The 16,935-nt window shown below is 41.5% G+C and overlaps 1 protein-coding gene across 5 annotated transcripts in view; it reads left to right on the forward strand.

The window, feature by feature from the left end:
• The window catches only part of elf1 (E74-like ETS transcription factor 1), a 267,604-nt gene extending 252,750 nt beyond the window's left edge, over positions 1-14,854 (forward strand). For all 5 annotated transcript variants that reach the window (XM_085995929.1, XM_085995947.1, XM_085995921.1 and 2 more), the window contains 6 exons: positions 6,104-6,211; positions 6,748-6,927; positions 7,869-7,952; positions 10,031-10,223; positions 10,617-11,039; positions 12,491-14,854. In XM_085995929.1, coding sequence (XP_085852055.1) covers positions 6,104-6,211; positions 6,748-6,927; positions 7,869-7,952; positions 10,031-10,223; positions 10,617-11,039; positions 12,491-13,439 — 1,937 coding nt within the window. In that variant the 3' untranslated portion in view covers positions 13,440-14,854. The remainder of the gene's footprint in view (positions 1-6,103; positions 6,212-6,747; positions 6,928-7,868; positions 7,953-10,030; positions 10,224-10,616; positions 11,040-12,490) is intronic.
• The last annotated feature ends 2,081 nt before the right edge of the window (positions 14,855-16,935 follow it).

The following is a 16,935-nucleotide window of genomic DNA, read 5'->3' on the forward strand; positions in this document are numbered from 1 at the left end:
TAGTAATGAGATAAGTGCATTTAAAATAAAGAGGGGATATTTTAAATAAACTAATCAGATTCGAAGAGGATAAAACCCCTGGTCCGGATGGATTGCATCCACGCATTTTAAGAGAATCTAAGGAAGAGCTGGCAGAGGCATTACGATACATATTTAATAATTCGTTAGAAAAAGGTGTAGTGCTAGAGGACCGGTGGATAGCTAATGTAACTCTATATTGAAGGAGGATAGAACATGTCCAGGGAATTATAGACCAGTCAGCTTAACATCGGTGGTAGGAAAAATAATGGAATCCCTACTAAAGGAGAAAATAGAAGAACATCTAGAAACCGGAAATATAATAATGAACAGTCAGCATGGATTTCAAAAGGGAAAATCTTGCTTGATGAACCTCATTGAATTTTTTGAAGAGGTAACAGAGAGAGTAGGCAAAGGTAACGCAGTAGATGTAATTTATCTAGATTTTCAAAAGGCCTTCAATGATGTACCCCATAATAGACTGATGAACAAGGTCAGAGAATATGGAGTCAGGAGACGAGTAGCAGAATGGATAGCTAGTTGGCTTCAAGACAGAAAGCAGAGAGTAGGGGTAAAAGGTAGCTATTCACAGTGGCAGAAGGTGGGTAGTGGTGTTCCAGAAGGATCAGTGTAGGGACCACTGTTGTTCACAACTTAGATTAATGATGGAATCAATAACACAATTTCTAAATTTGCGGATGACACCAAATTGGGGAGGTTAGTCAATACTGAGGAGGACTGCAGCAAATTACAGGAGGACATTAATAAACTTGCAGAATGGGCATATAATTGGCAAATGAAGTTCAACACAGATAATGTGAGGTATTATATTTTGGTAGGAAGGCCATATATTACTTGGAGGGTGTGAGTCTAGGTGGGGTAGAGGAACAAAGGGATCTCGGAGTACGAATACACAAATCACTAAAAGTTGCGACACAGCTTAGCAAGGCCATAAAAAAAGCAAACCAAGCACTAGGGTTTATTTCTAGAGGAATAGAATTGAAAAGTTCTGCTAAACCTCTATTGAACCTTGGTTAGACCACTTGGAGTACTGCTTACAGTTCTGGTCGTCATATTATTATAAAAAGGATATAGAGGCACTGGAGAGGGTGCAGAGAAAATTTTCAAGGATGATGCCAGAAATTCAAAGGAATATCAGGAAAGGATGAACAGGCTGGGTCTCTTTTTCTCTTGAAAAAAGAAGGCTGAGGGGTGACCTAATAGAGGTCTTTAAAGTTATGAAAGGTTTTGATAGTGTGGATACAGAGAATGTTTCCACTTGTGGGGAAGAGCATAACTAGAGGCCATCAACATAAGATAGTCACCAAGAAATCCAATAGGAAATTCAGAAGAAACTTCTTTTCCCAAAGAGTGGTGAGAATGTGGAACTCACTACCACAGGGAGTGGTTGAAGCGAGTAGTATAGATGCATTTAAGGGGAGGCTAGACAAGCATGTGAGGGAGAAGGGAATAGAGGGTTATGCTGATAGAGTTAGATGAGGAAAGACTGGAGGAGGCTCGAGTGGCGCATAAACACCAGCATGGACTGGTTGGACCAAATGGCTTGTCTCTGCCGTATATCCTATGTAATCCTATGTAAAATAATTTTGCCACAAATTTGAGTTATTTGATACTCCCTAATGCCATGTGACATTTGAATAACCCTAGTTTTCAAGAGTCAATGGAAGACATTAGATCAATAAATGGATATATGATATGTATTACATATTTCAATTATATATTGAACTTGGTACATGGGGTGCACATTTCAATGAAAACTCATTGTAAGTACCTATTGTTCCTGTAGGTGGAGCTGTGATAGGCATTTACAGTATTAAAGGTGTCACAGTTTCCTGTCACTGCCTGTGCATTACAAAGATCTGCTATTTTATAATGACAGTATATTACCCTGTGATTGCCATCAGGTTCCTGTGTGACCAAATTTGATCTGCCATTTTTTCCTCAGTAACTGAAAATTCTATGTCCAATGTAAGGACTTAAACAATCAAAAATATATTTCGCAATAACAGGATTACATTTAACCAATGAATTGTTTTGTGACTTTTAATGCCTTCTTTAGAATATTTACTTAAAGGCCTTAACATCTCCCAAAAGCTTGCGTATGGACTTGGTTACAATTCTGGGTCAAAATATTGTGAGCTGAATTTGGATTGCACAGCGTAGCTAATTTCCCAGCGTGCATCCATATAATTCAATCATCTGTACTGCTGGAATGTTTGTCTTTAGATCCTAGCACCTTCTGCCCAGTAGCTTTTCTTCAAATGATTTTGTTTTAAGAGAGGCTGTGTGTGAATATGTAAGAAAATAATAAGTGTTCTCATGACTCATCAAAATGTACTAAACTGAGGGGGAGAGAGAGACTGGAGTCAGCGAGGAGAGAGTGTACTAATTTAATGTTGCTGCAATTTTCAGAAAGAGTTGAATTTTGAAGCCAAGAAATTATTTCTGCCTGTATTTTGTTGACGGAAAAGGTCAAAAATCTATTAAAAACAGTACATCGGCACCCCAGACATATTGCTATTTAATGTGAAAATTGCTATCATATTTAATGCTTGTAGGAATTAAACAAGCGGGGTTTGGGTTATTGTCTCTGGCCAGTCAGAAGCCTCTGAGCTGCTCCAGGGACCCCCGTGCGGTTTCGAAGCGCCCCCCTATTCCTGGTTCTGACCGCCGGACTTATTCGGTGGCGATGTAGACAGAAAACGTGACTCGTGGTTGGGTGCAAAACAGACCAGTATTTATTGAAACAAAAAGAAAGAAACAACTTAAAAATAATTGATACAACATACCTATGCCGGGTACAGCACTTTTGCTTAACACAGTTCACTTTTAAAGTCTACTACAGCACTCGTTTGCTTAATAGAACACCGTTACTTAAATGCAGCACTTTTTAGTACAACACTGTTACTTAGATACAGCACTTTTAATACAGCTACTTAGTGTTCATTACAGCACTTTTCTGCTTAGTGCAACACTGTTACTTAGATACAGCACTTTTAATACAGCTTGGTGTTCACTACAGCACCTTTCTGCTTAATGCAACACTTACTTAGATAGGGGAGGAGAAAACGGACACAACGAGGGAAAATTGACTAAAATTACAGTTTAACAAGATTCCCCTTAATTCCCACCCTTATACCTATTCTAAGTTGCCTTGTAATGGGCCAGAAAATGTATGCTCACCAATGAACGCCTGCCCCGTGCCCTTGCGGTCTTAGATTCTTCACCACCCTGAAGATAGAGATACCCCAGTGTTTAAAAGTAACTGCTGGTATTCCACTCCCTTAGGCGGGCTCCCAAGTTGTAGAGGGCACGGAGGCGAAGCTGCAGAGAGGCTTCCTGAGAAGCTATCTTATACCCCATTTGGAGTTGAAATTTTCACGCCCAAATCCGAATGCATCTGGGCTAAACAAAAGGGATTCAAACTGTCCCCATTGACTGTGATGGGTTTTGGATGAATTACCCATTTCCCTTGTAATGGGTTTTTGAATGCATCCCCATTCATTGTGATGGGTTGAATGAAACTGTCTCAGTTTGAAAAACCATGTCTATTTCCTTAAGTAAACAGCCCTTGGATGTTGGTGTAAACAAACTGATTGTCCTGTGGTCACGCCCAACCGCAATTGATTGGCAATCTCAAGTGGTTCAACATTGTAGCAGTTTAGTGTAAACAAACATCGATTGTCCTGCAGGGAGGGAAACTCCCTGAACTGCCTTTGATTGACAGTTTAACTACTACATTGCTTCAGGGCTGGGGTTTTTTCTAAATCCTTTGTCAGCCATCTTTGATTTTCCCTTTTCATATGCACTTTTGCCACGAGGTCGGACAGCCATCTTTGATTATCCCTTTTCACAGACACACACAGGCTGCCTTTCAAGTCCTTTTGTCTTCTGCCACGAGGTCTGATGGCCATTTTGATCCCTGGATTTTTAAAGGTATATTCTACCCAGGTATTCTTTAATCAAAAATCAATCTTCGGAACTGTAGGAAATTTCGAAATTATTGCAAAATCCTACATGCTGGAGCCAGAATGTCTGTAGCTTCTTAACTGACATTCCCATAGACACGACCAGGATTCTGATCTGCAACCTGCCCTATAACTGGTCTTTGCATTGATTTGAAGAATGCAGTACATTTGCCTTTTAGCCTTAAAGGGACACACACCTACACTTTAGCAGCAGAATAATATGTTTTACATTTAATAATGTTCCTGTCCTTCTAGGATGGCTCCTCAAAGAAGATTTGCTTACAGAATGTAAAAGACTTGTGACTAGTAGTACATGCCCGTCACACTTCAGACTCAAGAGAAAGGCAGTCATTCCAAGGTTTTTTTTTCTCCTGACCTGGAGCTAGAAATTTACAAGTGTGCACCACTCTGCAAATCTCCTTCACCAACAACAATTAACCTCCCATTTACCTCTGAATTTACAGCTATATGAATGTGTGGTCTATAAAACATAGCATCACAGCAGCACAGTAATACGTTGTTAATGCAAAATAGCATGTCATCTGATATACCCCCATGAAAGAAAAAAAGACAGACTTGCATTTATATAGCGTCTTTCACAACCTCAGGACGTCCCAAAGTGCTTTACAGCCAATGAAGTACTTTTGAAGTGTAGTCACTGAAGTGTAATGTAGAAAATGCAGCAGCCAATTTGCGCACAGCAAGCTCCCACAACTGGCAGTGTGATAATGACCAGATAATCTATTTTAGTGCTGTTGATTGAGGGATAAATAGTGGCCAGGACACCGGGGCGAACCTTGATGCTTTTCTTCGAAATTGTGCCATGGGATCTTTTACGTCCACCTGAGAGAGAAGACGGGGTCTCGGTTTAACGTCTCATCCAAAAGACAGCAACTCTGACAGTGCAGCACCCCCTCAGCACTGCACTGGAGTGTGAGCCTAGAGTTTTGTGCTCAAGCCTTTGCAGTGGGCCTTGAACCCACAACCTTCTGACTCAAGAGGCGAGAGTGCTACCCACTGAGCCACAGCTGATGCAATGCCTTGGGCGGTCTGTCAGTATTTTGGGGGTTGTAACCTTTCAGGTTTGCCCCCTTTAAATGATGGTTTATTTTGTTTTTCTCTATATACAATCTCCCGAGAGGCATGTGCTAACCGCTTGTCATTGTATGGAATGTTCCAGCACTGTGGTACATTCCTTCACATTTCGACTGACTGCAGTGGACATAGTTTTGGTTTAAGTTCCAGTCAGCAAGCTTCCATAGTACTGAACCACTGCACAGGGCAAAACTTCAAAAACTTTTCACAGCCAGGATCTGTGGCCTATGCATACAATAACATCAACCAAAATACCTAGTGCTTCTGTAGGAGTTCCGGCTGTGATACAGAATCAGATCAGATTCACACATGGAAATGTAAAGCCTAAATCCAGTGCCCATTTTATGTTTGGTAACTTAATGCAATTGACTGTCGACTGTTGCCAGGGAACCTGAGGGTAGTTGGGTCTGGCGTCTTGCTCTTCAGTTGGCTTGCTCTCCTCGGCTGCCTGGTGCAGTGCAGACGGAGTCTGTTGTTAATATTTGAGCAGCCTCGGCTACTGGTTGAGTCATTACTTTTGTTTTTCTGGCTCTTTGCAGCTTTTGCAGATTGCTGCCAGGGCTCTAACAGTAGCAGAGAAGTCAGTGTTGCTGCCAAAACAGAGACCAGTGATTAGTTGGCATCCCCATCTTACCCTAGAGGGTTTGTGAGAAAACACTCATTTAGGTTTGATTGCCCTCTTGTTGCTCATACAACGCGAGCGCTATATTGTCGATTGCGGTTGCAGTGTCTGTTGATTCTTATTTTAACGTGCCAATTATACTGCTATTTTTTGTGCATCTAACCTTTTTTTAAAACTCTCCAGCAATTCATCAATCCCAATTTGTTGCTAGAATTGTCTGGCCTGTTTTGGTCCTGAAAGGACTGATGTTGTATGTGGATATCTTTGTTTTCACCACAGGACCTGTCTATGGCATGTTTCTCTTGTTGTGCAGCATGCCTGTAGGTTACAAATTTTTGCCCTTTGCTAACCTATTTTGGTGGCTCTCTCTGACCCACAGTGGAAGCTTCCTGTCAGGATGAAGATGAAACAATGGAGACCATCGAGGCTGCTGAAGCACTTCTTAACATGGAATCCCCAAATGCGATCTTGGATGAAAAGAGAATGTGTAAGTATTGGTCACAGATACACTTTCCTTGACACTTAGCATTTTCCTTTTCACTCCTCATCCTGTCTGATGTAATTGTCAGCTGTGGCTCAGTGGATAGCACACTCGCCTCTGAGTCAGAAGGTTGTAGGTTCAAGTACCACTCCCCCCCCTAATGTAAAATAAGTGTAGACTGCACGAAATGAGTCAGCTTGAAACCCAATTTCTTGTATTAAATAAATTATATGGATTTCATAAAATAGCATCAATTGTATGAAGAATAATTGCAGGAGGTACTTGTCAGAATGAAGGAAAAGTAAAATACTGATTGATCGAAAATGTTCCGGCATTATGATGGAGTGCAGTTTGCATACTGTATGGAGAAACCTCCTTGTTGATCTGTCAGCAGCAATGGCACATTGGTGCCAAACACTCAGCATGTTCTACTTGTGAAAAATAAATCCTCAAACCAACGTCTTGTCAACAAAACCTTGAAAAGTTATTGTTTCCCTCTTTCTTTCCCCCCCCCCCCCCCCCCAACCTAAATCCCTGTTTAGATCACGGATTTCCACATTCTCTGGATGGAGAAATCACTGCGTCTGTTCCTCAAGTATCTGTCACATTAGATAAGATCCCAGAGGTAATCAACAGGCCTTCAGCTCAGAAGGCAGGCGATGAAGCTGATTCTGCGGATGAGTCACCCAGAAAAAATGTACTTAAACAAAGGAAAAAGAAAGGTAAATTCTAGATCAGCGGACTGTGTTAGTGGGGAAAGCAAAGTAACCAGAGGTGCACAAGAGCATATTGCGAGGATACTTGTAGTCCAGATTTATTTTACCTCATAAGTTTTTGTTACATAATTGCACATTTGATGAGGAAAATCCGTTGGTTCATTGAGCACTTAAAAGTATAGCTGAATTTTGTTTTGACGCCACTTTCTTGGTGCTTATTTTTTTGCGAATTGTGAGAGAATTTCCATGTGAATGGGGCATTCTGCATCTTGCTGATATATACCAGTTTTACATCAATGCTCTCCTGACCTTTCCTTATCGCGGTTAAAGAATGTGCATTTATGTTGTATGTCCAATACATAAATACATTTTCAGAAGGCAGATCAAGATGATTTGAATGACATTTGTGCGTGGTCCTTTGTTGTGCGTTTTAGTTTGCATCGTGTGCCGTTGACTCCTGTAAAAGACTGAAGTTAGACTGCACTGGGAGCAACCACAAACCATTAAGAGATGGTCTCCTGCACCATGGGGCTTTAATGCGTTCAGTAAAAATCCCAAACACAACTGCAGCGATACGGATGTGGCAATGTAACTGCACCATCACTGCACACCTGGTCTAAGCATAGAATTCGAATCAACAAAGCTACTTTCCATTCAGCCCAGTCATAAAAGATTTTCAGTCCTGGACCAAAAAGGTTCCCTGATTATTTGTGCCTCTTTTTAAAAAGTCAGGACCGTTTCTGCAGTCGAAATTCTATCAACGGTGAACTTTTATTTGTCTAGACCATTTCCGCAAATTGTATTGACGTTGGCTGTTATCAGTGACAGACACAAGCACACACGTTAATGTGGCCAGCATGTGTGCTGGTGCATGCTGTAGTTTAGATAGCAGTGTTAATCAGAGGGTACCATGTGCGCACACTGAGTGACTCGATTTGATTTTCCAGGTCGGAAGATGAAACCTGCTCGCCCATCTTCGCCTGTCACAACTCCACACCTCCCAATTAAAAAGAAAAATAAGGATGGGAAAGGTAAAGCATCATTAGCGTGACAGCTCGACAGTTGTGCAAACATTGTGATTTATCTTTCAGTGGCTTTTTGTATCATCAGCAAAATGATGTTGTGATAACACTGAGTGATGGGTCTGCTGACAACACAAAAAAAATGTTTTTCTTTTTGTAACATTTGCCATTCTCCCACTTGCTCCCCTTTTTCTTTTCTTCCCCTGCCCCAGAATTAGGCTTTATCAGTTTTAAACCTGACAGCCCACATTTACTGGCACTTTCTGCAGAACCAGAAAGGAATATCGAATGGCCAGCCATCCCATTGCTATGGAAAGGTCTGGGATTTTTGTGATCTAAGATACTAAGATCTAAAAAAATTATCTTCCCTTGCTGTATAATGGTGCAATGAGCAATGGTTCTTTGATAATACAACAGCTATAGTTCCAATGAAGAAATCCTAAATGATGTTCTGAAGCAGAATTTATTGTAGTGTTACTGCCCCCTCCCTCATTTTTACTCTTCATGTGGACACGCTATATCCTTGATCTGGGAGTGACGCGTACTGGCACTGGGTATCCAAAATGAGGCAATGTTCCATTCTTTAGGCTTTCATCACTCACATTATGTCCACCAACAAATATGCAACTCTTCTTAATTCAGTGTTCTCTAAATCGCTGCTGTGATAGATGATTAGTTGGCACAATACATTGGTACACTGCCCCCTGTGGTGTATGCTAATATGGGCTTAGAATCATACAATAGTATAAAATAGTGAAGCACAGAAGGAAGCCATTGTGCCTGGATTAACAATGGGGTAGCTTACTGATCTTTCTCAAGCTGCTTTGAGGAGGCGCCAAGTAGAGGCAAAGTATTTCCCCACATGGGGCAGAAAGAGACAGCTGACGTACTGGGGAAGCCCTGGTTGTGTTTCTGCAGCATCTGACTGTTATGGATCAGCGTTATTGGAGGCCTAGGGACAAGCTGCCTGCCAGCAACGTTCCCTATAAGTTGCGCGGCTGCGCCGCTCTCTGCCGATCCCGTACAGCCCAGTACTGGCTTTTGCAATGTTAAATTGCGCGCATGCGCAAAACTGTGAATGCCCTTAAAGGGGCTATGCACCCAAAAAAAAATATGGGGAACATTGCCTACCAGTACTTTTGAGCTAGGACTATTACAGTTGTAGCAAAAGTGGAAGTAATGTTATTGCTGGAGGAAAATTCAGGCTGTACATTGTTTCATGAACCGAATTATAGGGGATAATAATCTTAGCCTAACTCACTGCGGGGGGAACCCATGGGATCGGGTGGAACGCTGGTTTTACACCCCGCCCAATATTACTTCAATGGAGAGAAATCGGGCGGGACATAAAAACAGCATTGAACCTGAACCCGTTTGTTTGCCGACAGGTGGATTAGGTTAAAATTGCCCCCACGGTGTTTGAAGTTTGAATACTTTCACAAAAGATGAGGCAGAGCTACCTGCTGAGCTTGGGAAAATTGATGACCTTCATAAAATAATGGCTAGATGCCGTAATACTTTCAGCAATTTTCCTTGCCACTCTGCTGGGCTGTACGTACACACTAAGCCAGGTGCAGTCTAGAGTGGGAACTTCTTAGTTTAATCAAAGTAAAGGCAAACTATTTGCTTAATAGATCCACTTAACAGTTCATCGGAGGAGTCAATAAATATTTATATAATAAATTAATCCAGGGTCTGTGTATAGATTCAACTAGACCAATACACAGTTTATTGCAATAGAAATAATTATTTGTACTTCACAAAAGAACAGAGATTCCTGGTGGTGATAAACTAGTCAAGAGGATAGTGTTGGCTTCAGCTTCTGTATAAATCGGCAAATATGAACAATAGCAATGGGAAACTTTCATAAGACCAACTCTGGTTGGATCACTCGGGAAAAGTCATAGTCCTGTACTTTATTCTTGGCTATGTGTGAACGCATTGTGGAAAATCAGTTTTGGGTTTCAGAGAATTGCACTTTACCTAATGTCTTTATTTTGCACTGTTTATTGTGATTGTTCATGAAGCAGTCAAACAGTAATGTATTCAGCCTCCCCTTCATAATACTCGGCTTTTTCTTTTTCTAGGGAACACCATTTATCTCTGGGAGTTCCTCCTGGCCCTCCTTCAAGATAAGAACACTTGTCCGAAGTACATTAAATGGACACAGAGGGAAAAGGGAATCTTTAAGCTAGTGGACTCGAAGGCTGTGTCCAAATTGTGGGGCAAACACAAAAATAAACCCGATATGAACTATGAAACAATGGGCAGAGCCCTCAGGTGAGTAGGGCCAGAGTTGGTGCATTCCTCACAGAACGGGTGTCAATTCAGTCTTGTTGGACACGCTGACCCAGAAATTGCGGTTGGCGGCATAGCTACGGAGTGCCATGACATCACAAGTTTGGGATTTAGCGCAAGTACATGCGGAAATCCCGAACTTGCTGTATATTTCAAAGGCGGTATGATGACGCACTCCGTGTATGCCGTCATGCCCACTGCAACATCCAGGCCAATATAATAGCTGGTCCAATACATTGTCTTACCCTTGTGTGTTTTTAAAAAATTGTTCAGGTCCGTTCCTAATTTTTTTTCTGTTTGCTCTTATCCTGTTTTCCTCTATCTTGAATTATACAGCAACAAGTTGAATCCTGAATGATTGTTTGTTCCTTTTAGATATTACTACCAGAGAGGGATCTTGGCCAAAGTGGAAGGTCAGCGGCTAGTGTATCAGTTCAAAGAGATGCCCAAGGATCTGGTGGTCATAGATGATGACTCGGCCGAGCATTCCACATCTAATTTGGTGACCTCATCAGGTTACTTGACAACATCACCGGCAAAAGGCAGAAGCGCCCCCCATGGATTCTCGCAGTTGCAGCATGCAAACAAGGTGGCAGCTGTGCCACAGAGCGTGCTGGTGCAGAACATCAAGCAAGAACACACTTCCTTGCTGACTCAGCCCAACCAGAAGGCAGGAGGACTGCAGAGTCCGTTTGTGCGAACCATACAGGTTTCACAGAGCAATTCAGTCCTTCAGCATGGACCATCAGATATTTCTAGGGTTGGTGTAACTATGTCATCAGCTGGACACACACTCAGGTAATGGTGAACTTTACTGTGGTTTTAATGATTGTAATTTGTAAATGGGTTGTGTAGAAAAATTTAATCTCCCATTTTGCACCAATTCTGAATAAAATGCACCTCATTAATTGCTTGTTTTAACTTATTCTTCCAAAATTGTAACTTCAAAAGTGTTTTTAGATGGTTGTGCACTATATAACAACAGCATATAACTTTACAATAGCAAAATACTGCAGATTCTGGAAATCTGAAATAACAACAGAAAACGCTGGAAACACTCAGCAGGCCAGGCAGCATCTATGGAGAGAGAAACAGAGTTAACGTTTCAGGTCTGGGACAACTTCATCTGATGAAGGATCCCAGACCTGAAACGTTAACTCTGTTTCTCTCTCCTCGGATGCTGCCTGGCTTGCTGAGTGTTTCCAGCATTTTCTGTTGTTATAGTGTATAACTTTACCCTGTTTCCAAAGATATTTTCAATAGTTTGACCTAATGTGTGTCTGCGTTATCTAACTTGTATTTGCAGGGACCAGGTTAATGGGGCCAGATACTTCAGGAGATATTGGCAGAACTTTGGGCTTATTCTCCATAGAGAAATGAGTACAGCAAGATCTTTATTGACCACCAAAGAATCTCAGAATATTAAACAATAGCTTACCAGTGAAATATTTTATTCAACATGCTAGATGACACTAAATCACTGTTTCGGAACTGAAGGTTCCTGAACTGTGTGGTGTGTTTAACATTGCATCGTCGTGCCATTATTGGGCATGTGTTCAAACACTTGGGTGAGACTTAAATACCACAGTCATTTGGCTTATAAGCAAATGTATTGGTCGGGACTCTTTTCCACATTTAGGCTGCTTGGCTTTGAGCAACCAAGTAAGGGACTGTTATGAACTTTCAACTTTAGGGACAGGAAGCTTGGAAAGGAAGTTAGGAGCATGTGGAGCTTGGGTAGGTGGGGTGGGTGTGAAGGGAAGAAGCTTGAAGCAGTTTCATGTTGTACTTCACTATCTGCAGCAGGAAATCCAGTGAGATGTTCTTAATTGCCGCATGTTTGTTGTCTTGTAATGGGTCAGGGAGCCGGGGCAAGAAGTGAAAGACTCGATGCCTTAATGTGTAATGATAGAGTTAGCAATGTTTTACTAACATTATTTCACATGATTTGGCAAGGAAGTGATCTGGACTGGCTTTTGGAGTGGATGGGAAAAGGAGGAGTGAAACACCAATCCATTTGGCCTCTAATTAAATGGTTATTATTTGCCAGTCTACTGAATCCGATCATGAGCTGGTTTGGACTTCTCTACTGTGTAAACTGATTTTTTTTCTTCTAAAAAAAGGCATTAAAAGTTTTTTGGGAGAATTTTAACAGCCGGTATCCTGTATATCTAATTTACTGTGCTAGAGATCTTGCTACAGGTCTGCAAAATGCTTAATGAATGTTTTCTTTTTCTTGAATCCAACAGGACAATAAATGTCCCAGCCCAGGTTCCTATGGTGATGACCTCTGGCACGCATGCACTCGGTACTCTAATGCTGCAGACTATACCCCTCACAACAATGCTGTCTGGAATGGATACATTGAACAACTCTCCTTCCAAAGTAATTTTACGCGCCATTCCATGTTCGGAAGGATCGAAAGAAACTGTCACCATCCAGGCCACCTTGTCTCCCACAGGTGTAAATGGTTCTGGCTTATCCGAGGCCCAGCAGGCCCAGGTGATTGCCACCAGTCTTTCATTATCTGACGGTGGATTTCAGACTGTGATAAACAATTGTGTACAACCTTCTCTCGATGCCATCACACAACTAGTAACCCTCAACAGCAATGGTCAACCGGTGGTTGCTCATCGTCCAGGCAGTGTAATCGCCACAGTGCTTAAACCCCCCGAACACATTCTGGACACTCCTGAATTCCAGACTGTGGTCACAAGTGCAAATGCTGCCAGTCTTGGAGTTCGAAATGCAGGAATGGAGAAAGAGCTTGGACCTACTTCGGATGGCGAACCAAACTATCAGCATCTCCACACTGTGATGTTGAGCAGCACAAATGGTATTGCGACCTCTGTCATAAAGCTTGAAGGAATGGACAGAGACTTTGAAACTTCCGTGCAAGGCTCCGAGAGCCTCAACTGTTCATCGCCGCAAATCCTGAATTGTGCTCTCACCCCTGTAGTGAAACTGGAAGCCAATGAAGAATGTTCGGTACTGACTCTACACCCAGACCAGAGACATGGTCAGGATAAAACTCTCATGGATACCAATCTGCATGATGCCATGCCGTTTCTGAAAGTGGAAAATTCTCAGATGTTTTCGCATGCAGTGAGCATGTTTAACTATCCCAGTAACGTGGCTCCCAGTCCAAGTGCCATAGCCACCCCTGTAGTGGTTAAAACAGAGCCGATGGATTTGTAAATAGTGTAGAAAGCAATACCTTTGTATCTTTCACATATGTTGGATCATTGTTTGTCCAATTATAATCATTTGGAGGATTGTAAATAAGCAGTTATTGATTCAGAATTTCGGTCAGAATATTTAATACTGTGCCCAGGACATCACTGTCGGTTACAATTTGAAAGAATGTCATTTTAAATCCATGCATCGATATCAGTAAAATAATCAAGGGACTTAAATGGTGCAATGATTTTCCAATTTTGTTAAGTTTTGATGAAAAGTCAAAGCTTCACACGTTCTTTCCTTCTTCCGAAGCCCACCTTTCCTGTTCTCTGCTATTGTACTGGAAATAATTAAGATGGGCCTTGAACTAAATCTGGTTTTAACTGCGTATCATGTAGGTGAATGCTTAGGTAAAAAGTTGAACTGCTCAATGTAGCCAAGCACAAGCGGGCTTTCTTCAAGCTTGATTGAGCATTGGTACTGGTGACCAGTTAGCAGAGCATTGCACGAGCAGGTCATCAGTTGGGTTGATGCATCCTGCTTTCAGGTGAATTGAACTGAGTTAAGATCACATTTAGTGCGTCATGAGGCGTGAATCCAGTTCAGTTCAGTTCTATTTGCTGTGGCACAGATTTCAATCACCGATAATGTGCCCAGAATTAAACAAGGTACAATATCCCAAATATTTTCCTGTAGTTTTGTACATAGACTCTAGCATTTGGTGCATGAGGATTAAGTCCTTGATGGTACTTTTTTCCTATTCATATTCTATTTCTTTTCCACGCTCCCCTGCCCTCATTAAAAAAAACATCAAGTCCAACTTAATTACCCAAAGGGCATAATTTGGGCTAGCCTTTAACACAACTAAGCCTTTTTTGCCAGTAAATCCTATTTATATTTTGTAAAGTGGATGCTGAAAACCTTAATTAGGAATTTGGCTTTCTTACCAGGAATTTGACGTAAGCCAGATGTAGAAAATAATATTGAATGTAGTTTTAGGTCACCATAAGCATGGTGCTAATAAACCACAAGATGAAAATTTTATATCTAAATTGTGTTAATGCCTTGTAGATTCATTGCAGAATGTTATATTTTTCATATATATGTAATATGAAGAAAATTCTTCAGAAAAAAAATATGAAACTGGGATATTTTATAAGAGTGGTGGGATTTTTTTTCCAAAACACAAAATTGTAAATATTTATCTTTGATATAACAAAATGTATACATTTACTGATGGTATATTATGTCCTCTCGAGCTCCGTGTTTTGACCAGCTTCCTATCATTTTGTCAGTGGATATGCCTTTGTTGTATTTGATACTTCATTCAGTGGCCTGTGTGGATACTGCAGCCTCTTCAAGAAACAATTCATGTGGTAGAGTGAGATTTCTTCAAAAGAAATAAACCCTTTTTACTTTACAAATTGTACAAAGTAGACCCGGCTATCTCTTTGTTTTAGAAATTATTTTGCATGGAGAGTGGACCTCCTAAATCCTCCGAGAAAGTCTTCTCAAAACGTGCCTGGAATCGGTAGCTGCTGCTTTACTGGCACCTCAGCAGCCCACGGGGTTCCTGCAGAGGTAGGTAGCAGGAGCTGCCGCCTGTATTAGCAGAATGGAGAGAAAATCTTTAGAGCCTTATGTTGTCTGCTCTATTGTGTTAATCAGCAAATAGCACGCAAGTCAAGAAAGCTAAAGAGGGGGACAAGGATAATGTTAACATTCCCTCCTGATTGTAAAAGCAAAATAATAGTTTGTGTTGCACTGGCACGCTGGTTTGTTAGGACTCCAGTATTACAGTGTAATTGGTGACTGAGTGCTTGTTCCTGCCAGAGCACTAACCAAAGTCGCATGACATCCCCTGACCAAGATGCTGTGGCACGGGTTTTGTAGTCAGCAGCGAACGAATGGCGCCAGCCGTTCATTACATTTACCCTCGCCCACAGACTTTCTACAGGCTTACAGACTGGAACTTGCTGTGATTAGAAACCCATTTCAGTGCAGTGCCCTCTTCAGGGGATCTGGGACCTGTGTGAACAGGACAAGCAACAGCATGTCTCCTTAACCAATCAAATTTTGAAGAATCCTGCGTGAGGCACGCAGAGTCTAAATCAAGAAGTGTAAGTTAGAATATTTAATTCAATGCAAAATCATGTACAGAAAGTGAAATGAAGAGAGGGAAAGAAAGATGGGATTAAGAGAGGATATGGAAGAGACAGGAAAAAAAGCTTTAAAAAAAATCTGAAGGAACGAGATTCCACACTTGTAAAAGTTAATTTTCCGTGCCAGAGAGGTTGTTTGGCAGTAATTAAAAATTATCGTGGCATTAAAAATCCACTTACACTTGAATGACAAGCCTTAACTTTCTCTGACGTGTTTAGTTGGTATCTATCATGTAAATACAGCAACTTCACGTGTTTGAATGCCGAGTCTCTTGGCGAGATACTGTAATAGCAAAGCTTCTGGAGGAGCAGGGCAACTCGGACAGCAACTTCCTGATTTTCGCATTTAACTGCGTATATGTGGAGGCTGGAAGTTGCTGCCAAATTTACACGATAATAACAGTAAGCATTGATAGCCTCACTGTTATATTTACCGCAAAATCCGTGCCATTATCCCTCGATCTCGAACTCTTTGCAGCCTTTGACACAGCCATTCACACACCATTTTCCTCCATCGCCTGTCCCTCGCCTGGTTCTGCTCTTACCTATACAATAGTTGGTAGAGCATCTCTTCCCATCCCCATACTGTGCCTTCGGCATCCCCTGAGGATCTATCCTTGGTCCCTCCTCTTCCTCATCTACATGCTGCTACTTGGTAACATCATCCACGGACATGGGGTCAGCTTCCACTCGTACACTGAAGATACCCAGCTCTATCTCAACATCACCTCCTCCACTGCCTAGATCCTTGGGGGATCTCCTTTAAGACAACTTAAAACTCACCTCCTTGACAAAGCTTTTGGTCATCCCTATTAATATCTCCTTTGGCTTGGCACAATTTATTTTCTTCTGATTATGCCTCTTTAAAGTGTATTGGGGTATTTCCCGATGTTAAAGGCACTACATAAATGCAAGTTGTTTTTGAACATCAATTGACTTGGCGGAACAACTGTAAATCTGTTTTAGGAAATTGCATATATTTAAGATATATCAGATAACAGATTTTACCCAAGTTGTAGAATCAGTATTGGCACATCATCTGATACACCAAAGTACACAGAAACTGATGCAACATTACATCATCAGACACTTCAGTTACCTGTAGGTTGAGTCCGCAGGTGTTGGCTTTCCATGGGAATACGAGCAGATGCAGGTTTGTGAGTGTGTGTAGAGACGGCAGCTAATAACATTTCCTGGTAAAGCTCATTTTGCAATCTATTGAGATATGCCAGAGGACATTAGTGGTTCGTAAGTTTATGATGGCTTTGCTGTAAAAGTGTCACTAATGCAGTGATCTCCCCTTCATTCTTGACTTTTGACAGAGGCTACGCACACATCACCAGTGCCCTGCA

This window comes from Somniosus microcephalus, chromosome 1 (assembly GCF_052327205.1).
Source record: "Somniosus microcephalus isolate GS21.2 chromosome 1, FLI_Smic_1.0, whole genome shotgun sequence".
NCBI classification, from domain to species: domain Eukaryota; kingdom Metazoa; phylum Chordata; class Chondrichthyes; order Squaliformes; family Somniosidae; genus Somniosus; species Somniosus microcephalus.